The sequence below is a fragment of the Oxyura jamaicensis genome, chromosome 1, assembly GCF_011077185.1.
Source record: "Oxyura jamaicensis isolate SHBP4307 breed ruddy duck chromosome 1, BPBGC_Ojam_1.0, whole genome shotgun sequence".
Classification (NCBI taxonomy): Eukaryota; Metazoa; Chordata; class Aves; order Anseriformes; family Anatidae; genus Oxyura; species Oxyura jamaicensis.
The window spans coordinates 73726124-73752972 of NC_048893.1; the positions used below are offsets into that span (position 1 = coordinate 73726124).

Sequence of the window (26849 nt, forward strand, 5' to 3'; positions counted from 1 at the left end):
ACCAGTGCTCATTGCTGCATTCTTATGCCAGGCTTGCAGCTTCCTTTTGTATCTGAACTGGAAAATGGATCAAAGCAAGCTGGGCAAAGCACACTCAACAAAACAAGGAGGAGTGTGCAAAGATTTTTAGAGCCTAGGTTAGAATATAAGTTCGTAAACAAGGCAGAAACAGCAACAGGATCATCTTAAAACTCATGGAAAGCGGAAAAAGAAGAGACTTTGAATTTGCCTTCTGTCATCTTGTCATGAGCCCATGAATCACCTGCACGGCCAGAGGCCTTGAGCACACCAGCAGCCTCAGGGGCTGCACTGTGCTTTATCAGTCCGTGTGAAAACAAAACAGCAGTGTGTTAACTAACTAACTAAATAATAATAATTTGACACCCCCTGCACATAACACCTCAGAGTGGATATCTTCCCAAGCTCACCACTACCATTCTTAGCCGTGGAAATCACCACACAGCCGAAGGAGGTGGCTGGGGCAGATAAAAAGCCGTTTGGGGGGCATTTATGCCCTGTTACCTCAGGCAGGTGGGTGAGGGGAAGCGAGAACCGCCTGGGCCGGGCGGAGCCTACGAGAGCGCGCTGCGCCGCCTCACAAGCTCCGCCCGGCCCAGCTATTTCCTCAGCGCCCTGACTTTTCTCAGCCTCCTCTCCCCTTCCCTCCTCAGCGCCATGCGGCTCCCTCCCTGCGTCCTGCTGCTCCTCGGGCTCGCTGAGGCGCTACGAGGGGCCGGCGCCTCAGGTGAGCCTGGAGACGGGGCTGGGGAGGGAGGCTGAGGGCCGCGGCCGCCATTACGTGGCGGGAGGGAGTGGGCTTGTCGAGCGAGGCTCGTTGTGGGCAAAGGGTGCTTTACACCCCCCACTCTTTTATTTTTAATTTAAATTATTGTATAACAGTATTGCACTGCGTTAGTTACGTGCCTTATTGCAATAACAGCCCTGCACCTTATTAGCTATGGACGCCATCGTTTGAACAATTCGATGTATCTGCTGGCTATAGTCCTGCTGCAACAGGGGTATGGTGTAGAGCTCTACTCTTTCTGAGGAAACAGGGTGACATTCACTTAGCTAGGAGTTTATATCAGAAAGGGAAGAGGGTTTACTGCTTCTTTTTGTGACAGCTTTCAAGAGGTTGTGGGTTCCCAGCACCTTGCCAATTGCAGGCTGAAAACCGCTAGCTTTTTAAAATCAAGGAAATGAGCAAAACCACCAAGTATTTGGAACTCTGTTCCTAAAATGACTTATTGGCCTGCTGTTGTAATCTCTGTTTATTAAGCATTGTCTTTTTTTTTTTTTTTTTTTTTTTTTTTTTTTAATTCCCCTGCACGCATGCATGGAACTATAATAGGTCTCCAGAGGTAAGTGTACTGTAATGATTATATCTTGTGAAGATTTAACAGATGCTTACTTCCATATTGTTAATCTCTTACTTCTTTTTTTTCTGTTCAAATAAAGGAAAAAATAAGCAGTTTCCTCAGAGATAAGCAAGCAGTCCCTTATGTTAGGGCTGATATAAGCCTCTTAGTTTTTCTTTTCTTCTAAGCTGGCACGGAACAAAGTTTCCTTCTTCAGAAGGAGAAATCTACTCTTGGGATACTCTGCAAGGCTGCAAGACAGCATTTGGAATCAGTCCCAAGTGTGCAAGTATTCTTCCTGCTCTAGTCTTGGTGTTCCTGCAGGTTCTGAGAACTTCAGCTTGGTACTTGGTGGTGGTGGGTAGGTTTGAGAATAAAGGTTCAGTATTCTTAGGTCTCAATCTCCTTATTAAAAGATGCTGATAACCAACTTATCACACAGACTTGATTAAAGATGGATCATAAGTTTAGTTTATTTTCTTAATGGTATTTACAAAGGCAGAATGAAAGTGAGACAGCAGCTGCTTTGTCTTGAAGTAACTTGTTGATACATCTTGCAGAATTGAGGATAAAGGGGAAGAAGAGTATCTCCTTCATGAAAAGTTAATAAGCTGTGTAATTTGTGTACCAAACTGATTATTAGGCCCTTTAAACAAGGACACTTACTTAATGGTTCACTGATTTGAAATTGTCTTGTGGCTGTTCAGTCTGGGATATCCAGGTTTGTGGAGATGGCTTCTGCTATCTCCTAATACTAGAAGATTCCCACTTCACTTTTAAAGAGCTGATAAGTAAAATCTGCCTTTGATGGCCTGTATTACTTTTCTGGGGTTCTGATGGGCTGCAGCTCTTTAAAGTGAGTATTTATGAATAAGTATATTAAACAGAATGCTTGTTGCCTCCTGGGGGCCCCCACCTTTATGAAACAGGAGTGCAACTGGCCTTGTTTGCTACATCCAAACCAGGATGTTTAGTGATGCAAAAATTCAAGTGTAATTAGGATTTAGCAGTGCCCGTGTGATAATTTTAGCTGGACGAAGACCATCCTTCATTTAAGATACAGTTCTACTAATGGTCATGCAAAAATAAGAATCGACTGAATGATTGCTTTCCTTCTGCTCCCTCACCCCTGGCTTATCTGGATCTACTTAGTTTGTGTTAGCTGTTTAGTTTATGCAGAGGCAGCCTTTTAAAACAAGAGTTTCCCATAAAGCTGTTCTGCAGTTTGAATGTAGCAGCTGGTCTCTTGTACCATGTGGCATTGTCTCTGACCAAGGAGCTTTTGTCTGAGACAGGTGTACTGACTGAGCATGGCTCTGCAGGTAAAGGGCTGTTTCTGCATGGACAACAAAGGTGTTTCTTAATGGTTCAATTCTTTTTCCATAGAGTGTCACCAAGAACCTCATGTGGTTAGCTCTTTATTGGTAATGAGGAATTATACTTTACTATTGGAGCTGGAAGGATGGGTGGTTCAATTAAAGTACTGAATGAGCTGGGAGCTTGGCACTGAATCAGCAGCATGGAAATGGTTCAACAGAATGGAATTGATTTGAGCTGGCCGTTGATCTGCAGTTTCTCCAACAAGCATAGAAAAAGAATAGTAAATGCCAAACCTCTGTAGAACTGGCTGCCTTGTTTCTTAGAGTAACGACTTGTGATCTCTACAGAGCTCTGAGAGGTTAAATTCCTTTGCTGTCTTTACTAGCTTTGCTCATTTAGTTAGTGGGAGAAATGATGCAATGTGGGGTGACAGAGCAGATTGTTGTCCACCTTTGCTTCTCAGTTCTGTCTGTGCTCCTGTCTTAGTATTGGTGGTACTGGTACACCGAATAACAATGCTAAGTACTCCAACTTTGTTCTTGCTCAGTTTCCATATTACTGACTTGAAGTATCTATTTTTAGTTGATAATTTTTGTAATACTGAGGATTGCTCTCTTGTATCTTATCTAAAACCACTCTGACATGCAGTGACCTTCAGACTTCCTCCTCTTGTAGAGAGGAGGAGTTTTGCCTGGCACCTTACCAGCTGTTTCCAGATCTCCACTGTTTTGAAAGAAGTGGAGCGAAAACAAAAGCAAAACAAACAAAAAGAAATAAAGCTGCTGGGGTGCCTGGATCTTGTTTCTAGCTCTGCTCTGTTCTGGCTCACTTCTGTGATGGTGTCATCTTAGTAGCCCTGTCTGGCACACTATGTTCAGGGAGCTGAAGCTTGCATGCTGTGGACAGCATTGTGTTAGTGGAGGCTTCTGGTTTCTGCCCTTCAAAGCTGTTTTGCCACCACTGAGCCCCATGTGGCTCAGGCAGCCCAGTGATGGCCTTGGGGAATTTTGAGTAGGCTGTTCTGTCTAACTCCCATGGAGTCTGCCTAGTAACACCCCTGATGACTTTTTCACAGGACAGAAATGGAGAAGGCAGGAAGGTTTTTAGGTGGTATTGCTTGTGGCCATGTAGCAGCTGTTCTTCCAGCAAATGACTTAAAATCAGTTCTGCTGCTTCAGTGTTTATGAACTCTCCTTAGTAATCTTTCAAGCCTAGGTGGAAGTGTGGTTCAAGGAGCCTGTAGAAAGCAAGCTGAAAAATACTAGCTTGACTGGCTGTAGTCGTTCTTTATCCTGAATCTGTATGTTTCTGTCCAGATTTTGGTTTAAAATGTCACATGTGCTGTTCTAGGAGCAGTTATGCAAGCACTAAAGCAATGTAGAACACCATGCCTTAATTTGCCACGCTAATTAAACTTCAGAGAATGCCTCTGACATTCAGAGTCCCATGATCATGTTGAAGTAGTGTCTGCATGTCTTGCTGACAAATCCGCTTTTATATATGCAGAGGCTTCTGGGTGTAAGTACAGAGAGAGGTGAGAAACAAAGCAGACCAGAGCTATTTTTCCCCCTTGCTGTAGAGCATAGAGAGGATGTATATGGTTTCAGTTTTTCCTTAGAAGACCATTTTGGTGAACTTCTTGCAGTTCAGGAAACTGCTCTTAAAGTTCAGAATTGTTTTCTTATATTCTAAATTTCACACCAAATTTGAGTCCATAGAAAGTTGGTGCTTTTTAAATGCCCTTCTCTAGCTTTTGCAGTTAGTTGCATTTCTGGTAAAACTTAAGAGCTTAGGGGGAAAGAGGTCTTGTGGAGAGGGGGATATCTGAATACTGCTCAAAGGACTTCATGAGAAACTGGAAAATACTCAAAGCTTTTATTTTGGTAGCTCTAATTTTACATTAATATTTAATGATTGAGATCTTGCAGTTGAAACTTCTCTATGCTAGCATAAACTGCAGGTGATAGGATAGGAAAAAAAAAAAACCTGCTGAAATATATGAATCAGACTAAAGATTTTGTTTTATTGGTGATGCAGTATTGGTAATCACCAAAGTTTTGGGGTGAGCATAGGAGCGAAGTAGGCACTGAAGTTAGCAAGACGAAATGAGTATTTTCTTTCTCTGCTGTGAGAAGAGGAGAAGATAGATAAATGTAGGAGCTCACCTCTGTTTCCATGTGATCAAAAAGCAAAGAAGCTGGCCAGAGATGCAGTTCTTGGCAGGGGAGAAGGAGTAGTAACAAGAAAAGGATACAGAGTATTGGGTGTCGAGTTTTGAATGAGAAGACTTTGCTTTTTTTGAAAGGGAGACTGCCTGAGACATCCATGACAGTGAGCATGTGATAGTGCTGTTTGCACTTGAATAGAAGAAGCACAGAATAACTTGACGACAGTATCAACCCACGTGCTGTAAGAGGCAACTCTGCTGTGGAAATAAAATGCATCTGTTTGATAAACTTTAGGTCAGTTGGGTTCCCATGTGTCTGCATGCCAGACGGGGAATCATTATGAAGCATCAGAATGCAAAGCTGAAGGGCATCATGCATCTAATCTGTTCACTCTTCAACAAAAGAAAATCTTGTGGCTTCTGTACAGCTGCTTCTCTTCCCTTCTCTGAAATCCCCAGTTCCCCAAGAGCACAGCACAAGGAGAAACCAGGCTTTCTTGTTGGACTTGAACAACAAGCCAAAGCTGATTCTCAAAGAATCTTGTGTCCTGGGTCATGTGGCTCTTTTTAAATTAAAAAGAGCAGGTGACAGAGCTATGTGCATCCTAAGAAAAAATGGTCTTGGTTGCATCTTAGAAAGTCATTAGACTTTAGATACAGAAATAAGGGTACAACAGCCCTAATAATTAGTGTGGGAGCTAATGACATGTGGAATAACTGAAATTGGGTGAGTATACTTATTTAAACTGCAGGCTTGATTCTATTGTAGGATTTGACCCAATTCCTGTCATTGGGGAATTTGCCCAGGAAGTCCAACTGGGCAAGTTGGCTGGCTAATACAAGCATATTGTTCTGGGTTTGCAAAAGAGCAAGTAGAGCTCAGTATCTTATTTACTTTAGTGATTATTGCTTGCCCCTGATAAGCTGCAGGTGACCAGCCAGTGCAGTGTCTTGTTGGAGCTGTACAGAGCTCCTGGCAGGAAGTCAAGTCCTGTGTGCTTAGGTGAATGCCAGGCTTCCCGGAGGCTTCTGCCTGCACCTGTCCCTGTAGGCATACCTATGGGTGCAGGAGCTTCTGCAGCCATAACTTACTGAGTGCAAGTGGTATAAAATGTCTTGCTTTGTTCCCAGCTGATATGTTATTGGGTTACTGGAAGCTTCTAGGCTGCTCTTGAGAACTGCTTCTCATGTGGGCAAAAAATGTAGATTCTTTTTTTTTTTTTTTTTGGAATGCAGGTCTTCTTGAGCTCTCCCTGGGAAAATTCAGAAATGTGCTACTTAATCAGACCAATCCAGTAGAAGCTGTAATCAGGAATATTGCAAGCAATGTGACAGTTGTTATTTTTCAAGTACATGCACAGCAAAACAGCGTGGTGATATCCTTTGACAAGGTGTGGTAAGAGTGTCATTTCTGTTCTTAAATACTATGCTCTTTCCTGAAGTGAGAACTAAAAGCTCTTCTACACATAAGAATACAGAATTCAAGCTGTATAAGTACTACGTAGGAGCCATGCAAGTAACATGCTCTTAGGATTTGTGATACTTAAATATTACTTTCTCATGCTCATGTGTCATGACTGCTATTTTAGAAGCCTGAATGGCAAAGATTTCAGAGCTTCAAGGCTTCATTCTTGGTGGGAGCGCTGCTTCTGACATACAGCTGCTGACCATGTCCATTGTTGTCTGATTAAAAATGGATTGATAAGCATTTCCCAGAAACCTTGTTATGCTAAGCTCTATACTTTGGGATGTTCATCTGTCTGTTCATGTGGCTTTGTAGATAGCTACTGCAGTTACAGTGTGTTATCCCAGCTACTGCTCCTGAATTTAATTCTTGTTTGGTGGCATATGAAGAAATTCTTCTATGGTACTCCAGTGAAGGCTGCCACTTCTAGCCACCAACACAAGCATTCCTATTGCTTGTCCTACTCTAGCCACTATTTGTCCTGTCGTTACTGGGGTGCAATCTAAAACACTGACTTCTATGATGCTGTAAGCCAGTAAGTTGTGTTTGACTACATTCTGCTCAATGTGGAAGGTACTAGGTATCGAATTGACAGCTGCCATCCTGTTTCCCATCACTGTATTCCAAATGAGAATATGCTGGGTGCCAAGAACTATGCTGGGAAACTTAGAAGATGAATAACCTGGTACACAAGTTGCCCAGCTCAGTCTCCTTTATACTGTTGAAATACCCAGGATGCCAGGGCAAAGGCACCACTGTTACACCTACTCAGTCTTTAATCAGTCATAGTTTTCTGCTGCTATTTCAATCCCTGCTTGCATGCATGGGGCTTACCAGGCCAAGGGCAGTACTAAGTAAATATGGCTGTACTGCTTTTAGGGCTGGCTTGCTTCTGGAGATATGAAACTGAGCCAGACCTTAATGCCTGCCAGGTCCAAAGTGCTTCCTTGCAGCATTGCCTCTAACTTGGACAAAAGCACATTTTCCATGCTGAAAAAGATTTGACTGCAGGCCAGCTGGTTGTTCCAGCCATGAGAGTGGTGCTGCCATTGCTGATAGATCTTTCCTTGGGGTTCTTGGTTCTGAAAGGGATGGTGCTGGGGGGGCTGTCTGGCATGGCTACTGTTAAAAGCCAGCTGTTACACAGTCATCTCTCTCCTGGTGGAGATAGCAAGGTGTTTCTGCACTTCAGCTCCCAGGATGCTCTTTCATACCCTCGCAGCTTTTTGTGAGGGATATTCTAATCCCTCTGTATCTTCACTAGTCAATGCATGTTTGTATAGCGTTAGGCTTAACTAGCTAGAAGTCTCTGCAATTTGCTTGTGATATCACAGAATAGTCTAGGTTGGAAGAGACCTCCAAGATCACCAAGTCCAACCTCTGACCTAACGCTAACAAATCTTCCACTAAACCGTATCCCTAAGCTCTACATCTAAACTATTAATATTAAATAGTATTAGTAAATACTAAATATTAACTCCTTGATTGTCTCCAAACTTTATTGCTTGGACTTTTGAGCCTGAATTGGGCAATATGTGGTGTCAGAGGCTGCTCTCTTTTTTTCAGCTCTAACCTTCTAGCTAGCTGTGGGCTGAATGCCTCATCTGTGGCAGCTGGCACTGAGATGTGTGCCCTAAAGGTTTGTTGCAAGGATGTGACTACTGTGCAGTATGTTAGTTATAGTGACATGTAATCCTGAAGAACTGCTTGTTTATATAATCCATTTCTGTCCAGAATCCATCTGCAAACAGCTCAGGAACTGGAGTAGACAAAGGACTGATTTCTATCCTCCAGCCTCAACAGACTGTGTGTTCATGGTACCTTCAGTCACTGGATGCTAACCAGGTGCTAAGCACAGCTATCTCCATTCCATATATGGAGAAAGGTATGGTCTTATTTCTTGTGAAGGAATACCAGCTCTGCCTACTACAAGTTAAGTGTTAATGTTGGCTTTTCAGAGGTAGTATTCATACATGGTGCAAGTGTATGATGGAGGTGGTGCAAACTCTTTTGAAATGGGCTGCCAAAGCTTGGGATCATTAGAGGCTTATATAGGATGCACTGTTTGTTCTTGTCATGACTTCAGCCTTAGAGTAGAAAAACATTGTGCCTGTGTATCAGGGCTTATGTTAGTGATTGCAGTGAAAACACTTCTGTCACTTGCAAGAGCAGAATCTGACAGTTCTGTGTCCTCAGCAAGCAGACTATGCCTGCCTGCAAATGCATGTGTTGCTAGGGTCTTAACATCCTTTTCAAGCTGTGCAAGGAGGAAGTAAATACTGCTACAGCTAACTATTTTTCTTATTTTCTAGATCCTATACCTGGAGGCTGCAATCTAGAATTTGACTTGGAAGTGGATCCCAACATTTACCTAGACTATACCTTGGTTGATACACACATCAAGTTTGCTCCTGCAAACTTGGGATATGCTAGGTATGTGTGTTTTTCAATAAATAAAACAAAAGGTATGGACTACAGTGTACTCAACAGACCTCCCTTATCCTGTATTTGACTAGGGTCATAGTACAAGATTCTGCTGGAAAGGTTGAGCATCCAACTACTGGTAGAAATCTTGTTTGCTGCAACCAGCAACATAAAAAGTAAATGAAGAAAAGGAGGTTGGGGGGAGGAGGTAACACAGGAACTGAAAGTTGCATCTTGTGGGAGAGGTTACGCATCTGAAGGCTTGTGCCAGGCTTGTAGTTTACTTCTTTTTAATTGTAGAGGAGCAAATCCACCAGCCTGTGATTCAGGGACTGGTCAGAACTCCAGATGGCGGCTGCGCTATGATGTCTACCAGTACTTCTTACCAGAGAACAACCTTTCTGATATGGTACTCATGAGCCACATACGGAAGATGTCTGAGGTGCAAAGTATCAAAGCTAATGGTGTTAAAGTAAGTATGAAGCACTGGTGTACCAGGTACTTAGCAGTAGCATTGTCTTAAACTTTCTGCTCCCCTGTGCTTATCATCTTTGAGTAGTGATATAGGCAAGCTGCTGATGCTTGAGGCTTCCTGCTTGTATCTGGGATTTCTGGCTAGGAAGTATACAGTGCCTGCACACAAAATGGCAGCCACTGGGTCTTCTGGGAGAGGAGGCCAGTGAGCACAGCTTGAAATGTCATGGGACTGAGACCTCTTGTAATGTTTTTTAATATTAGGTGGAGATTAATGATGGGTGTATGAAGTGTTTGTCATGTATCCTGTTCTCAATCAAGTAAGCTGTTACTGCAGTGTCTTACTTGCTGAATACTGCTTTAGTCACAGTAATCATTCAGTGATGTTGAGGCTAGTTTACCTATAGCAATATTGCCATTGAGTACCTCTTCATCCAGAGGTAAAGCTGCTTCTGAGAGATTACTGTAGTCTCCTGCAATGCCTGGCAGGGAATGCAAGAAACAAAGAGTATAGTGGAACTGGACCAGGTGCCGACCCCAGTTTGGAGTGACATAAAGAGTTGACATGACAGCAAACACTTGCATCATGTTTACCTAATCCAAGCAAAGAGATTGGAATGCGTGGAGGGGGAGAATGTCAGTGACCACAACCTGTCTGGTCTTGCTAGGGAGTGGGATGGCAGTCTTACCTGCTTCTGAGGACAGACCTAGGTTAAGGATACTGATAGAGGAAATTCTCCTCAAATGAGGAGAAACAAAACATTGTCATTGGGAGAATCTTACATACTGTCAGAAATTGTTGCTGTGTTTTGGAGGAAGTGGAGTCCATCCTGTGAGCCTTTAATGCCTCAATAATACTGAAATGGTTGTTCAGAATAGGAGAGCTTTTGGCTTCTTGCTGGTCATCTTTCTTGAGCTGCTAAGTATTGTCCAGCTGTATGAACACATCAGTGTGCCATCAGACATAGTGACAGGCAGGTGTTTGTGACTAAAAATACTCTTTGTTCCAGATGCTTACGTTGACGACTGATGATAAGACCAGTGTCTACTTTTCCTCACTCCCCGGGCAAGGTGTGATCTACAATGTCATAGTATGGGATACTCTTTGGAATAGTTCTGCTGCATACATACCTGTGCACACGTATGCCTGCAGCTTTGTTGACCTAGTGGATAACTGCTCTTCTCTCAGTAAGTTGGGACTTGTAGGTCCATGCCAACTGATCTCAATCTTCTTATGATCTAGAACAAGAGCTCTTATGTGGTATATAGCCTGGATATGTTTTTGTTGCTCTATGACTGAGTCTGCTTCTTGATTAAGGAGAGATTCTAGAATGATAAAATGAATAATAAAATAATAAAATAAATCTAAGGAGAGAGATTAGCAAGTGAAAGCTTAACTAAACAGAGGTTTAATATTTGGCTTATAACTTGATGCCTTTTTCTGTTTGAACTAGATACATAATTTTAAATCACTTCATAGCACTTTAGGTGCTGCATGTGGAAACTAAGATGGTAAAACACAAGCTGGATTATGGCCCAGCTTTATCTTTTGAACTACGCTAGTGCTAACAGGAATCGGTAACACAAATATTTCAAAAGGAGATAGTCACCTGAAAATAATGCCAGCAGTAGAAATCTGATTACAGAGTAATGCTACTTTCTAAAAAGTCATATAAACATAAAATTTGAGCAAAGCTTCTGCTCACGTTATGATCATGGGAAGGACAAGAATAATGAATAGAATATGCTTATAAAGCAAGACTTGTCCTCCTAATTTTCTTATAACACAAGTAGCTCATCGAGTTTAGTGTCATATGACGCCATAAGAGATTATCAGGGCTAAAAACCTTTTCCCTAGTTCTCTGAATTAGAGAAATGTAGTATACTTGTTTTAAATAACATAAATGACAGTAAGAATTCTTCCTAGGAGACAGAGGTGAGCCATACTGGGGTACTAACAGTCCTTTCTGTTGCACTGAAAACTGCATTAAAGGGTGGTAAACGTGAAGGCTGAAAAAATAAAGACCATAGCTGCTGCCTGGGTCACCAGTGCCGTAGTGCTGACTTTCATAGTTGATTAGATGTCCTTATTTTAAAGCCGAGTAGAGCTTTTTCAAATAAATCTGTAATGGTGGTACTACAAGTAGCAAATTACTGCTGCTTAACTAATAGTTACAGAAACTTCAGTCCCTTGAATAAGGAGGAAGCTTTTGACTTAGTACTCAGACTATAACTAATTAAATACTCCTTTGGAGACTTTATCAAGGTATCTTTTAGGTCAGATGCTGTAGATGTGTTCACATGGTGAGTCTGAAGGAGTAGCAATTACTATTGTTGGTAGACTCAGTGATGGTAACTTGACTTTATGCTAGTCTCACTGTTGGGATTACTAGATAGGAATGCTCTGATAACCCATTCTTCTTGTAGGCAAACTCTCTACCAAAATATTTTTCACTGTTCTTGCTGTTCTTGGCCTCTTCACTTGCTTTTTTGGACACAGATTCTGGAAAACAGGTACTGAGTTTTTTCTCTTGTCATAAATCCAGTTGGAGTTTCATAGATGTACCTTGTAACTGTAGTGCTATTGTTGAAGAATAACCTGGTAGTGATTATATGTCAATTAGGTCCACTGCTGTGCTTTAACAGGATCAGAGATTGTAAGTGCAGAACAAGAAGCTTCTAGTATTTGAAGAACAGGAACCTAGAACTAGAGTGCATGATGGAGAACATATGCAAAAATTACATTTATATCTATTTGATGTGCTTGAGGAGAGCCCTTTCCAGAACCAAGTGTTGCCTGTCCCTCCTCCTGTGCTTAACAGATTGTGAGCTGAGATTTCCCTTCCCTGTTGTGAAACAAAGGTGTCAGCATACTGAATCTCTTTCATTTTTTTTTTCTAGACTTATTCTTCATGGGCTTCATAATCACAGGATTTTTCTTCTTTGTATTCATCACTAGGGTAACTGGCCTTGGTTATGATGGTGAGTAGATATTGGGATACTCCCCATCTTCTTCCTTAAACATTATTGCTGTGGATCCCTTAAGTAAAATTTTAGTTGTGCTTGCAGCTGGCTAGCTGTGGGAAGGATAGAAAAGCATGGTATATGGGTACTTGAACTGAGCTTAAATACCTTAACACTGAGTATACGACAGAGTAACCTTTGACCTCAGACAATGAAATGAAGCTCATAGCTGCAACTCTGACAAATATTTGCCTGTCTATCCAATGGAGATGCAGGTTTTCAGGAAGGAAGTATGTTGCAAATTCCCAGAACGTTTGTTTCTTTCAGAATGGGTGGACCTCAGTTTCAGATCAAATGCAGATTGCAGGTGTAAAATTGCATGTGTAAAATAGATCAAGTGGTCTGCATCCTGTCTATTAGACTAGCAAAAATTGGTTCTTCTGTCTGTTACATTCTACCTTATAACTGCTCTTCTGGTGCACTACCTATTGCAACCATAACTGCTCTGGGAACTCAAGGTACTATTGTACATAGCAGCAACACCTTCAATACAGTCCTTTGGCACTCTCTCAGTAGCATACCCTCAGCTGCTGACTGGAGCCTGAGTGAGATGCATGAAGCACAAATCTGAGCTAGTTTCAGAAAGCTTTCATTAGGTAACAAAAATCAAGTATGCAAGTAAATCCGTTTGAATAGACTATTGCAGTAACTGAAGTTTTCAGGGTGTTGCTACAGTTTTTAATTTAGAATTTTCCCTCTTCTTTTCCCAGTGCGTCTTATTTTGACAGCAGTAGCTGGGATTATTGGAGGGCTTTTGCTGGTTGCAAGCTGGTGGAGATTTGGCTCTGTCCTACTCTGTGTGTTGCTTATTGGACTGGTGCTGGGATTTCTCTTCTCATCAATGGTCTTCTTTTCTCCACTAGGTATGTACTGAAATATTCTGCTGCAAAGTGACTGAGTGATACTTCACCCCTGTATTACAGGGACACTGCAAGGCTTCAAAACAAATGCTGTTCTCTGGTTTATCTTAGCATGCTTTTTTAATTTATTTTGCCTTTCCAATGTTTGGAGGAATAGAGATGTCTCTGAAGCTTTGTTCAAGGAGTGCTGCAATTGAAACTATTTAGTTTCCTTTTCCCACAAGTACAGATTACCCTGCTTATTCTTCCCACCAAAGCAGCTTGCATTTCAGCAGTCTGACACCAGCTCTGCTCCAGGCAAGCATTTTCTGTCTGTCTTGTTCTCTGATTCAAAGCACGTCACAGAAAATCTACAGTCTGAGGCTTCAGGCATGAAGGCATCCTAGGTCAAGAGGAGCTCTTGCCTGTTACTTTTCACCACACCACAGTGCAAGGCTCTGACAGCACTATACTGTAGGAGTCAAATTTGTATTTACAGTTGAATTGACATCATCAGGTTTTTAGAATCTATTTATTAAGAGGAACAGCAGACAAATCACATGAAAGCAAGCAAGGCTGCTGAGATGAACTCCCTCAGGGACATGAGGGCACCAGCTGTACTGCTTCCTTTGCTGTGACTTCAAATCTCCAGAACTGCATTTCTTTCTAGCTTTCCTACTTAAGACCTGCTGGTGGGGTAGTTCTTCCTTTCTACAGTTGTCTGAGTTGGTTTATGATTCTGTGGTAATCTGTGTAGTCACTAGTTGTTCTTCATTAAGTGAAACAGTGAATCAACTGGGGATCAGCTGGTCCCCTGTTTAACTGACAGGCCTTTTGAAAGCAAGGGGAACCAAAGTAGTGTTTAATCAAGTGACTTAATTACTCTTTCAAAAGCTGGAAGTTTGTTGCTGAGTGGTGTTGTGGTTGCGCTTGCCCCCAACCCTAGATAAACCTACGCATCTATGGATTATGCACACTTACAGATTATAAACCTATGTGGCCAATAAAATGGTTTCTTACTAGACAGAAGTACTCTGGTACTTCTCACTCACATCAGATGAATAGCATATACTTTGTAAGTCTTGTTTGGACAAGATCTGCTGTTCCAGCTTATAGTACAGGACCTGTACTGGAACTCTGTTTCTGCTCATGTTTTGGATGAGTGCTATAACGCATCTTAACTGCCTTTTGAGCTCAAAAGGTACTCTTCTACACCATTCTCCAGATATTTCTAAATACATGGAAACTCTGGGGAAAAGTGTAACCCCCCAACCTCTCACAAAGAAGTGATTACACTACTAACACTAGTAAACTACCTGTGGAATATGGTGTCTTTGCAGGAGACTACAGGGTCTTCCGGGATGATGTTGTGTTCTGGGTGACCTTTTCTTCCGTAGCCTTGATGATTCCAGTGCTTTTTGTTGGCTGTCCAAGAATTGTAAGTCATCTGTCCAGTTACATTGGAAGGAGGAGGGAAGGGGTGTTAGACTACTATGCAAAATGCAGTCTTGTGGGATGTGTGTAAAAGATCTAACACAGCAGGGGCCAAGTTCTAGGGAGCTCCTGTTCAGTGTTAATTATGCTAACTGGTCCATAAGGAAAGGATTTCTTTTCTTTAGTGTTGCACCTAATATCCGCTGACAGTTCTATTGCTCTAACCCTCCTGTCTTAACAGGATGTCTGGATAATGAGGTGTGGGCAGCCGGCTGCTTGTGGAAGAACTGATTTAAGTATTGCATTAAGGTGGTGTTTATCAGTTTCCTAAAGCTGCTTTTTCCCCCCTCTAGCTGAACTTACTGGCCTGTGGAATAGTAGGCTCTTATTCAGTGGTCCTAGCTATTGCCTGTTATGTCTACACAAGTCTTGCTTACATCACCTTAGACCTACTCAGAAGGATCCTCAATGATTACTTCAGCAGAGCCTACACAAATGTGCCTTTTCAAACAAATGGTACGTGATTTTCTTAGACTTTTAGAACTAGTATAAAAAATGCTTGTCTGAGAACTGCACTTATGGTTCCTTTTTTAACAGTCTGTGTTGAGGGTAGGAAGGAGATGAAAAGAACATAAGTATGGCGTGAGATTTGATACACAATTTAATGAATTTCAGTCCTCCAAAAGAAATACTGAATTGACTGTGTATGTGGCCCTAGTGAGGCCACACCTTGAGTATTGAGTTCAGCTCTGGGGCCCTCAATAATAAGGAGGACATGAATGAGTCCTACTAGAATGAGTCCTGAGGAGGACCATGAGGTTGATCAAGGAGTGAGAGCACTTCTATGAAGACAGGCTGAGGGAGTTGGGGTTCTTCAGCCTGGAGAAGAGAAGGCTCCAGGGAGACCTTATGGTTACTTTCCAATACCTAAAAAGGGCATAACAGGAAAGCTGGGGAGGGACTCTCCATCAAAGAATGTAGTGATAGGACTAGGGGTAATGGTTTTAAACTGAAGGAGGGGAGGTTTAGATTAGACTTCATAAAGAAGTTATTTACTCAGTGTGTCAAGGCACTGGAACGGGTTGCCCAGAGAATCTGTGGATTCTCCATCCCTGGAAGTGTTGAAGGCCAGGTTTTATGTTGCTCTAAGCAACATGGTCTAATGGAAGGTGTCCCTGCCCATGGCGGTGGGGTGGAACTAGATGATCTTTAAGGTCCTTTCCAACACAAATTAATCTGTGATTCTGTAATCAATGACTAAGATGTGAAGCTTCCAGCAGGTGTTACGTGACAAGGCACTCACGAAAGATGCTTTTCAGTCTCAGACTGACATGTTTTCAAGTGGCAGTTAAAGAGACTGACACAACAACTGAATAGCCTTGCTTCAACTCTGTTTTGTTCTTGCCTTTTCATGGATGCTCCCTGCATGTGAGGATGCAGGGACAATACTTTCCCTTTTGTATTTAAACTTAAGTGTTCGTGCCCAAGCACAAATCATAGAATCATAGAATGGAATGGGTTGGGGTGGGAGGGACCTTAAAGTCCATCTAGTTGCTAACATGAGCACTAGATCAAGTTGCCCAAAGCGCCATCCAGTCTTGCCTTGAACAATTACTTGACAGGAAGTAATGTTCCTGCTTTACCAGAATCAGTTTTTTTTTTCTTTTGTTTAGACTTTATTATCCTGGCAGTGTGGATAATGCTGGCCCTCAGTGGAGTAACTGTGCAGCTTCGTCGAGAGAGAAGTGAAGTGCCCTTCCCACCACACCCTTATCTCATCTGGAAACGGGAAAGGGAGCGCAGAAGCACAAATATCTTAGACCCTAGCCATCACATCCGTCCCTTAAGAGAGAGGATACATAGCAAGCTGCTGCAGATTAAAGAGCTTTTTCAGAAAGAGCAGTCAGCTGGGGAAAGAACTCCATTGCTTCTGTAACCTGCTAAAGAACTGGTGAGAACAGGAAGAATTTGGGCAAGATGACTGATCACCAGCAAACCAGCCAGCTTGTCCTGCTTAATTGGAGGATGATGCTTCTTCAACTCAGAAGGAAAGTTATCTGTCCTGTACACTACATGCTGTTTTGTGACTTTCCACAACAGCCCACCTAGACCGCTGTTACAAGCGTATATGTCTAGCTGCAGAGATCCTGTAAAAAAGGTCATGTACAGGTATTTATCTTGTGGTGAGCTAGTACAATGTTTAAGCACATGAAATATCAAACAGCTTTGAAAGTAGCCTGTACGGCATTGGTTCTTCCCTTGCAGCATGAAGATGGCTTGCCAAAATGTTGTCTGACTTGCTCCCAAAGGTGAGCAGTCTGCCATCTTGCAAGGGAAGAAAGACAAGGGCCATACGCAGAAGGGGTTCTTCTAGCAGGAACTGAAGTATCTTCTAATAGGTAGAGAATGTGTGGCTGCAGACAGTTGTTTCCAAGAAGTATTACTGAACCTTGCAAGCTATATTAAGTGACTTGAATTTAAACTGCACTGAATTAACTTTAAGTGAGCATACTGGGGCTCAGGAAGTGGAGCTGATCTAAGACCTTCTCTTTCAGTGGGTTCTGTAGCAAACTAGTCATCTGGTCTCTATACAGAGATGACTGCTAAGAGAACACAAATGACTTGCCTCCACAGGCTTTCTGACGAGCCTGTGACTTACTTCAGCTATGGTATCATCTTTTATTGATAGTGTGCTGTCATAAGAGAACAACTGGAATAAGTACTTTATAGCCAATGTCAGTCTTTCCTGGGATTGGCTGAAACACTATAGTTCTTTTTAAATAAATATATTTTCTACTTTTTGCCTTTAAGGGGGGTCAAAACAGCATACTGCAGGCAAAATACTGATCAGGATCCTTGCTGGCTGAATGTGTTCCTTACCAGCTTTACCTCTGCCCAAACTGGAATGAAGTGTAAAAACAGATAAGGGGCCATTTTTGTGTTCAGTGGAGAATTGCATCTTGTTTGGTGGCTTTATTCACTTCCTTAAATAAAACAAAGCCATTTTCAAAATGCAAACTGGAGCAGTGGGTTTGGCTCACATGAACGCACTAACAGTTCTGAGGCTGTTGTTGGATTTTCCCTGCCCACCCCTGGTCTTCACCTTTTAATGTTTACATGGTGATCTGTCGTGCATTAAACAGTAATGGAAGTATTGTATCCCATATCTTGATATAGGTTATGGTGGCTCTTTTTTTTTTTCCCCCTCACTATCTTTATGCTTTTAGTGTGGGTAGCAAAGTGGATGGTCCTTCCTGTGTGGAGGTGAATGGCTGTTCTGCTACTTGCATGCTAGTGAGTAACTTTGTGGTAAAACTTCAGTTCTCAGCCACTTTAAATTCTTGGCAGCAAGTATATCAAAAACAACTCTTTGTCAGAATAGTAGTGGAAAACTTTATCTGAGGACTTATTTGAAAGCTAAAACATTCTAGCATTAGAAAGGAACTGACTTTAAAGTGACTCAACTTAGTAGACCTTTCTTTAAGGAGTGAAACTTTGTAGCATGGCATAGCATCTGAGGTGACTAAGTTGATCTGATGTTTAGAGAGACAAATCCCAGACTGCTTAGAGCTGGAATACTTGCCTCAAACAGCTGAGCAAGGCTGAAATCCTGCAGTTTGGGTCTTGCTTCACTCTGCTGTTGTGTGGTAGATGAGGGTAAATGAGGAGCTCCTTTGGCATCTGGTGGACTGATGCTTACTGACTGCCCTTACTGCACTGATACTGAGCATGTCTGTTGTATCTACGTAGCAAACACTTATTTGATATACAAGTGCTCTTAAACATGTTTACCTTGTTTTTAATAACTGCTGTGATTAACATTCTGGAAGAAACAAGTTTAACTCTAATTCTCTATATCTCTTTATAATAAAGATGTCTTTTGAAATAATAATATAACTAAAGGGGTCTCTTCATGCTGAATTCAGTGTCAACATCTGCAATCCCAAATACTGAAGCTAACTTAAAGCAGTAGTTCTGAAGTGCTAGACCCTCAAAGAATGAGGTAGGGGAAGCCTAGCTGACATGTCATAGGGACTTAGTACACTCACAGTGACACCCAGGGGTCCAGGCTGGGACTAATTATGTTCTATATGAATACATGACCTGAAGAGGTATGTTTTATTGCTTCACTAGACAAAGCTTTAGGGAAAAAATAGCAGTCACTTTTTGACTGTAAACTAGTCTGCGAAATGCCACAGGAAGGTTAGGGCAGAACTAGACTTTGAACTCTTCTGAGATCCTGACTTGGAGATGGTCTTTTGAAAGAGATGGGTTAGGGATTATTTCCCTGTTCTGTAAGCCATAGTGATTAATAATGACAGTTACCAGAACATACTGATCCACTGCAGTGCTGGGGGAGCTCTTTAAGGCTCTTGTCTTGTGTCCCACTTGTGGTGGTTTTAAGAGGAAAACTGGATTCTAGCCTGCTATGCATTACAGAAAACTGCTCACTGTGGATCTCTCATTGGAAGCATTTACTGCTGTGCTACGTTGTGTTAGCTGCATTACCTTGCAGTTGTGCTAGCTTAAACTGATGCTATCTGATGCTTCCTGGGAATCTAAGCTTCAGGTAGTGAGTTGCCTATAAAGTCAGGTGCTTTGATGTAAGCTGAAGCCTTCTGGATCATGGTGATCCGTCTCTTGTTCCTACTCGCCTGTCATCACTGCTTTGGTGCATTTTTTGGAGTTTTCTCCCTGCAGTTTTCAGGCAAGCTGTGGCACAACTAGACTGAAGGGCACTGATCTTTTCCAATAAACATCTTCTTTTGTATTATAGTTTCTTTCCTGTTTTAAAAACAGAAAGCTACCCTGGCTCCACTGTTCTGTGGAGCACAACGCGGATAAGGCAGCTTGCCTGTCTGCTTCCTTAAATCTTCAGAAAGCATGGCTCATAATAGGAGCAAACTGTGCTTTCCATAGGTGTACTTTGGATGGGGGGGAAGACAAACTTTCCTGATTCCCTAAGCGCTGTGCTTTGATTTGGGAACAGGGTATAGGAGACTATTAGAAGGGGCCTGGAAAATAATCATTCCTTCATCTCTGCAGTTATAGCCTACATAAGTGGCTTTCCTCATCAGGAAGAACTGTGCTGAAATCTTCCAATGTGATTAGTGCATGCTGCTAGTGCTTAGTACGAAGAAAATGTGCTGGTTATTGTTCTTAGATCCTTTCAACAAGGTGATAGAAACATATTGTATCAGATTATAAAGCACTTGAAGCTGTTCTGGGGGCCCAGAGATGGGTAATGAGTAAACCCTGAGATAGAGACTTGTGAGGAAACTTTAGCCTTGCTTAATGTTTTGCCTTCTGGGGTGAGAAACATGACTAGAATGTAAACTTTGTATACTTCTGGTCTAAAACAAAATCTTGGTCTTGTGAATCACATCACCTGGCTGGCATTGTCCTGGTACTGCTGGGAAAGTTCAATATGTCCTTGCTTGTCCAGTGACTTGTTCTCAGGATGTTTGTTTTCCTGATCTCTGAGGCACTTGGGCTTTGCCAAAACTGGCTGAAACTGTCCCAAACAACTGGAGACCAAAACAAAGGACAAAGCAATTCTTAGCTTAAAACTTTAAAACCATGTGAGAACCAAACCATTGGCATTGGGTTTGGGTAGGAGAGGAGCAGCACTTTGTGGTTTGCTTATTTAGGAGCATGTAGGTTTAGGAATATGTAGGAGTGCTGTGCATTGCTGAGGGAAGAACGGGACCCACAGTCTCCACTGTGGTCTCTCCCATGTCTAATGCGAGATCTGTACTGCTTCTCTCAGGCTGAGCTTTTTTGTCCCCTTCCACACCTTTAATAAGCAGGCTTTGATGTTTCAGTTTGTGTTGGAAACAACAGCTCAAAGTAATGTTTTTGTTCAAGCAGATGCTTGTTGATGATGATAAAACTTAACTGATCTCGGACCTTTTCTACAAGCATGTAGTTATGGGCAGATTAGAGGTGCCTCCTGCTCGAGTATGCAAGGCATTGTACTTCCATGCATACTGGGAGAAGACAACTTCAAAATAGAGCATTAAATTAACTCACTTGTGGTGGGGGGAGTTGTATATGACTTACCTGTCTACTTCACAGAGCTCAGTCTTCCCAAGTCTGCATTGTCAAAAAAAAAAAAAAAAGGCACCACACCCTCTCCAGTTCTTCAAGCTTATCCTTAGTCTTCTGCAGTAATGACTGTTTTTCTAATGTACTCAGAAAGAGCTGGATTAATTTATCCTGAATGCTCTGGAATAACAACAAAAAGTCATGTATGAGAAGCAACAAAGCACAGACAGTGCATATCATAGAAGGCAGCTGCTGTTTGCCTAGCTGGTAATTTGGGTAATTTGAGCAGTTGCATATAATTATTTAAAAAATTGTCTACTGTGTTCCACAGCATGTTACTGGAAAACCAGAGTCACTGATCTCCCTGCGTTCATTGGTGTTAGAAGTTCGAACCTCCAGCTGAATTTTCAAAAACAGTGGTGTTTGTTTTTTTTTTTTGGTTGTTAGAATAGCCATCCTCAAACATGTATTTAGGGCATTTTTGGTGGTGGGAACATTGTAGAGAACTTATGCATTTTGCCATTAATTTAAAAATGGTAAAACTAATCCTTAAGGCAATGGGAACATACCATAGTTGTAGTCCTGCTCATTCCCCTTGTGGCGATGTTCCCTAGCTGAAGTCTGAGGAGTGTTAGTGTGTACTTCTCAAGACTGGAATTATGAAACATTTCTCTTTTGTCATGCTGAGCAGTTGTTTAAAGTTTTCTTCTAAATGTCAGTTGAGTTTACCCTGAAATGTCAGTTGAGTTTACCCTGAATTGATGACGTTCCCTCCTACAAAGGTGTGACCATGCAGACTCCTAACAGGCATGCTGCTGCATCTGTCTGCCAAAGGGAGGTCGTTCCAGGCAGCATGAACAGGAGTACCATTTCTCACACCATCAGTGAAACAGGATGCTTTATTTTGTATTTTGCAGCACCTTTTCATATGTGGAAACTAACCAATGCTGTTTAAATTAGTCTATGTTCCTGTTGCGTGAAATTCAGTTGCATGGGAGAAGAAAGAAGTGAGATGGGCAAAAGGTGAGACTGAATGTGACCTGCATACCTCTACCAGGTATGTATGTATGCTATAATACAGCAACAGCTGCATGTGGGTCTCCCAGCACAATTTCATGTTCTGGAAAAGTAAGTTTAGCAAGAGGTACAATGCCACCATCACGCAGCATCTACTTTTTTGTTTGTTAAAAAATGGTAACGGGCATTTGTCCGTTGGTGCTGGTTTGGGGATTATGCACAGGAGAGAGTGCATAGATCTTCTAGGAGAATGAGATGATTGTTTACACATGAAGTTAAAAGGAAGCCCTCTGAGAAGACACCTTCCCTGACATACAGGCAATGACATCTTTTGGAAAGCTGCAGATGAACCCATTTCCAGTCTAGATTTCTTTTTTTAATTCAGGGAAATCACTTTTAAAGTGTAATATGCTTACTAATCAAAATTGAAAACTTCCAAAGCAACTTTAAATCTTGTTTTGGATATCTACAGTGGGATCCTAGTAAACATAATTCTGCATGAGAACAGTGATGTTAGCTCTATAGTTTAACATAATCTTTTAATTCCATGAATCTGTTTAAAAAGCTAGTTATTTAAAGCTTTATTCATTGTATAGAACAGCCCAACTTAGTTTGAAGCTGAAGTTACTTCAGCTGAATAGCTGCTATGCTTATTTATGACTTGACTTGACATTTATTACCTGTCTTTAAACAAGCAATTTATGATACTGAAAGGAAGTTTCCCTTCTGAGAAATCATGAGGAAGTGGAGAAAACATTACACTTCCAGCTTGTGAATGTAATCCACTGACGTTCTCATTTACACATCAAAGAAAGAAACCTAGAGCTTGAGTAAAATCAAAGTGACTTTTTTAATCTTGAAGGAAAAAACTGCCCCATCCCACCTGTACCAAAATGTTTTGATACAAAAATCAAAACCCTGTGGACTGCTTTTTGTTTATTCTTACTGCTTCTCTGTATTAGTACACAGTTCCAGTAGTTCACTTGAAAAATTAGTAACTACCTGCATGGAAGTGACTGATTGTTAACCATCCATTTTCTCTTGGAAAGCAGAACTCTTTTTTTTTTCCCTGCTATTTGGGAAAATGAATAAAAACACTAAAAATGGGCTTGCCTGCCTTAAAGCATAAATAGATGACAAAAAAGCAAAATGGTGTCTTTTTCTTAGATGTTACTAATAAGGCTCATTTTGGATACAGTATATTGCTTTAATCATGAAAATATCCATATTTATTGTATTTACTTTATTGATAAAATAAGTTTACAGTACACAATTCTAGCCATAAATTCTTTTCAAGCTATCAGCATTACAAAAATAGCAGGTTTGCAATGAAAAATAGTCACTCCACATCATGTGAAGGCTCCTTAAAATCCTAAAGTGATCAGGTCAAGGGAATGGAAGGGGAGATGTATCAAATGTGAAGACTAAGAGTAGATAAATTAAGTCACATTTCTTAAATTACAAAAATAAACACTAATCAAGCATTATCTCATAATAGAGCAACCTTAAATAACTGCCACAGACTAACAACCCTTCTCTGTTATATACTCTAGAGATTGTATTTGAAAGACAAGCCAGAAGGTCAGCCATGAAACCACATTCAGTGTAAAATGGATGTAAGTGCTCTTGATACAAGTCAACAGCTGAAAAGACAGTTATAGGAAAAAAAAATAACTGAAACCAAGCCTTCTTCCAAGTTTGCAACAACAAAGAACACTCCATTGAAACAAATGTAGCTTCTACTAAGTCACCAGCTTGCAAGCTATGGCAGAAATGCAGAATTTATAAACATTGGCATTTATAGATAACAGTTGTCAAGTATATTTTGAGCTTGAGATAAAATGTTCTGAAAAACACCCACCTTCCCCAGGATGTTTAGCAAGTTTGGAAAGAGCTAAAACTTTTCTTCATGTGCATTAATGTCCCCCATGTATTCTTAAACCTAGAAACAAGCTAAGATGCTCTGGAAGAAGTAGCAGTTTCTCCAGTTACAACAAATGCTGTACAATGTTGGAGAGCTTGATTTATCTGTCCGTTCTGAGCTCTTCTTGTAACTGCATTTCCTGGCATACATATTAGCTAATTGAAAATTGGCATTTATTTTCAATAAAATAAAAGCTTGATGCTTTTTCCCACCACTCGTTTCTCTTAAGCAGTATGGGAAGGCATTTGACAATACCAGAAGAAAAATAGTAGGCTCCCTATAAATTAATTCACTGGGAACTGAAAGTTCAGTCTTAAACCTTTTGTTGCATTTATCTTGAGACAAGTTGTATTTAAAACTGACACATCTGAAAGTGCTTAATTCCTTCTGCATTGTTGCAACTAAAAATGAAATTTGATTAAATAAGGAGTTCAACTCATTTTGCTAGGTGAGTTACTAAACAGACAAAATACTCAACTGTGGTTGCTGTTTGTAGCTCTTCAATTTCTGTGGTTGAAAGTTTTCACTATGCTTTGAGTCTGTGTTCCAAGTAAAGAATACATTAGCATGTTGGACAAAAAGTCATGATACACATCAATATTAGAAATGTTATTAGTGTTTTGAACAAGAATCCAACATAAGCTGTGCCTTGATCTAGAAGTGCCAGTTCATGTTTACCTCTAATAACATTTTAGGATTAAAAGTGAGAAGTCTATTTGCCAACGTGTAATACATTGAAAGTTCCCAGTGAAAACAGATCTTGAATACTTAGTCCTTAGGAAAAAAGGTGGGTGGGAGCAGTTACTGTTGATTGCAGACTGCCTAGTCTGCCATAGTCTGCCACAGTCCTGCTGCCTTCCTCTAACTATCCTTGTTCTGGTATGGCTTGGGTGCTTTCAGATTGCCTGCCCAAACTGGGAAATAGCAATCCAAGAAGTAGATGGGACTTCTCTTCCTACATATATAGAACTGAGCTTGTTTTTTTTTTTTTCCTCATAAAGTGAATAGTTAAGCCAGAATTATACTGCTTGTGTTCCAGAAAGCAAAAAAGTAAGAACAGTTCTTTTCATATTTTGAAAATAGAATTAAGTATGCATATCTTAAATCTTTTTTTTTTTATTATTTAAGAAATAATACTGAGCAACGGCAAAAGCATTGCTTATGTTTAAATAACTGGCCTTATTTAGCCACAGGCTATCCTGTTAAAGTGTAACAGAAATGATGGTGCCTATTCACCCTTTCCACTAAATAGGCTTGTTGCAAAATTCCAAATTTCAGAAAGTTTGAAAGGAAAAAACATGATATGGATTGTGCACAAAACATAGTTATGCTGTGATGAGACTTTAAGTTTTGTCTTTATTGTATAGTATAGTTGCATTGAAGTTTTGTAATTTAAGTTATGTGAAATCAGTCTTTTATTTGCAAAATAACTTCATATAAAAATAATTCCTAATTTGGTAAGTGCATTAATCCATTTCCTACTGAAGTCAGATCTATGGCAATTAATCTGTCATTAAGGTTTTTATAGAATACCCCTCTGAATGTATTTCACATGGTAAAAAAAGCCACTAAACTGAAGTTCAAGATGCATTAGCTTGCTGGTGCCCTATTCAGTAACAAGTGCTTGACAAGTGACCCCTGATATTCCATTTATAGTGTGCAATTAAAGCTTGTTGACTTCCATAGTCTTTAGCTTTTCCTCAGGCTCAAGTCACTGCTTGTTACTAATCCTGAAAGAGATGTACTCTCTGAGGCATCTTCTTTCTTGAGGTTCAGGAATGATTCTCTAGTTATCTGAAGAATTTCTCTCAAGCCTTTGTTTTCTTGCTATAACCAGAGGAAAAAAAAAGACACTATAGAACTCCAGAAAGAAAGAAGTCAGGATAACTACATAAATAATTTCCTCTTCCCTCTGGTCCAAACATATATAAGGATTAAAATATCAAGTTGTAGGTAGCATCATGTTACCTTCTAACTAAGAACAGTAGGTCTCTGACCCTTATGCTCTCTTGAACGGGCATAAAATGTCAAGTTAAAACTCAACCCACACAGTGTAAGAAAAGGGTAATTAACTGCAAATGTTGTATTTCCAAAAAAAAAAAAGCCTACTTTCCATGAACTCTGTTCCATAAACTCCTATTAGCACTTAATCAAAATGCAATAGCACTGACCCTGCAATGGTAAGAAACCCTAAACTCTTCCAAAAGCATGAGGTTTTATATATTATATATAAAAAAAAGATATTAAAAATCATGGGTGTGTGCATTTACTTCCAGCCTAGTTTCTTAGTAGGATGAAGTGGTATTTCACTTAGTTGTATTTATACTGTCTTTAAAAAAAAAAATCAAGTCAGTATGTAAAAGTCAGTATATAAATCACTAATTCCAGAATAGTACTGGAATGGTACTTACAGTCCACCTAACAAGGGTAGTGCAACAAAATAGTGTGACTGAGTGATACAGTAACTCAAAATACTGGTGATAATGTTTATGCCCTTGCTCTAACAGATGAATTTCAGTTATACTTAGAACAATAGGACCAAAATATTTTACAAAAAACAGACTATACTGAAAATTCAGCATACAAAGCAACATCTACTTCACATGCAAGATTACTATAGAGCTACGAACAGAAAGAGAAAGGAGCCCTTTACTGAACAGTCTAGACTTTAAAAGTGATTTTTATAATTGGTAGCAACACTGCAAATAATTAAATACTGCACCCAGTTCCTTGCTTATTAATAATGTATAACTTGGTTCTACGGTGTCTTATAGAAAGCAGCCAAGAAAAGCCAAGGAGAAAATACGATTTTCTAATCTTCCTGAGTATTAATCAGATGACCAGAGCAAGAGAAACAAATCCCAAAAGTTACTGATTCAGACAGGTAATTTTAATGGAGCTACCAGAAGAATACAGAAAGTTATTTGCTTAGGAGTTTTGGAAAGATGGCACCATAGTGAAAGCTAGACTAATGTTAAGTATGGCTCCCCCCAAGGCTTTGATACATATATGTAACAAATTCTTATGCCTATCCTAATTATCTGAATCAGTCAAGTATTTGCATAAAACTGTCTTTTTTCTGGCCTCTAGTATTGGCAGCAAGTATATAAGAGACCATACTCAAGCCCCAAAATACAGAAAGACTGTGTACAAGACTTGTGTACAGATAGAACTGTAGGGTCAGAATGAAATGCGTGATTTAGAGATCTAGAATACATATTAAAGTTTGTGTGAACATACGAGGTAGCAGTAGCCTGCTCCTCCAACTCTCAAAATAAGCAACAGTTTCCCCGTATTGAGGGCTGTACCCTGAATTCTTTGAGGTGTGACAGTCACCTCTAAGGTATTTAATGGG

The 26849-nt window shown here is 40.6% G+C and overlaps 2 protein-coding genes across 4 annotated transcripts in view; one reads left to right on the forward strand and one right to left on the reverse strand.

Moving 5' to 3' along the window:
- The first annotated feature begins 611 nt into the window (after positions 1 to 611).
- TM7SF3 (transmembrane 7 superfamily member 3) lies at positions 612 to 18402 on the forward strand. Of its 2 annotated transcripts, XM_035321380.1 has the most exons (12): positions 612 to 745; positions 6082 to 6236; positions 8045 to 8195; positions 8623 to 8743; positions 9035 to 9206; positions 10219 to 10396; positions 11636 to 11722; positions 12110 to 12190; positions 12943 to 13095; positions 14412 to 14509; positions 14859 to 15021; positions 16179 to 18402. In XM_035321380.1, exons 1-12 carry the CDS (start codon positions 676 to 678, stop codon positions 16439 to 16441), a joined length of 1692 nt encoding a protein of 563 aa, XP_035177271.1. In that variant the 5' UTR covers positions 612 to 675; the 3' UTR covers positions 16442 to 18402. The 2 variants fall into 2 exon arrangements, with proteins under 2 accessions (XP_035177271.1, XP_035177280.1); XM_035321389.1 differs by lacking the exon at positions 12110 to 12190.
- Positions 18403 to 22796: 4394 nt separating this feature from the next.
- Positions 22797 to 26849, reverse strand: part of FGFR1OP2 (FGFR1 oncogene partner 2) — an 11095-nt gene continuing 7042 nt past the window's right edge. Inside the window, exon 6 of one of the 2 annotated variants that reach the window (XM_035321530.1) lies at positions 22797 to 25321. In XM_035321530.1, the coding sequence (XP_035177421.1) occupies positions 25184 to 25321 (138 nt within the window). In that variant the 3' untranslated portion in view covers positions 22797 to 25183. Of the gene's footprint in view, positions 25322 to 26219 lie in introns of those variants that run through there. The other variant, XM_035321541.1, reaches the window with a different exon arrangement.

Bases quoted from the DNA above. Each gene is read 5' to 3' on its own strand.
- TM7SF3 (XM_035321380.1), top strand. From the start codon at position 676: ATGCGGCTCCCTCCCTGCGTCCTGCTGCTCCTCGGGCTCGCTGAGGCG. The intron at 6,237-8,044 runs GTGTGGTAAGAG...ATTTCTGTCCAG, and splicing joins TGGTGATATCCTTTGACAAG to AATCCATCTGCAAACAGCTC. The intron at 10,397-11,635 runs GTAAGTTGGGAC...TTCTTCTTGTAG, and splicing joins GGATAACTGCTCTTCTCTCA to GCAAACTCTCTACCAAAATA.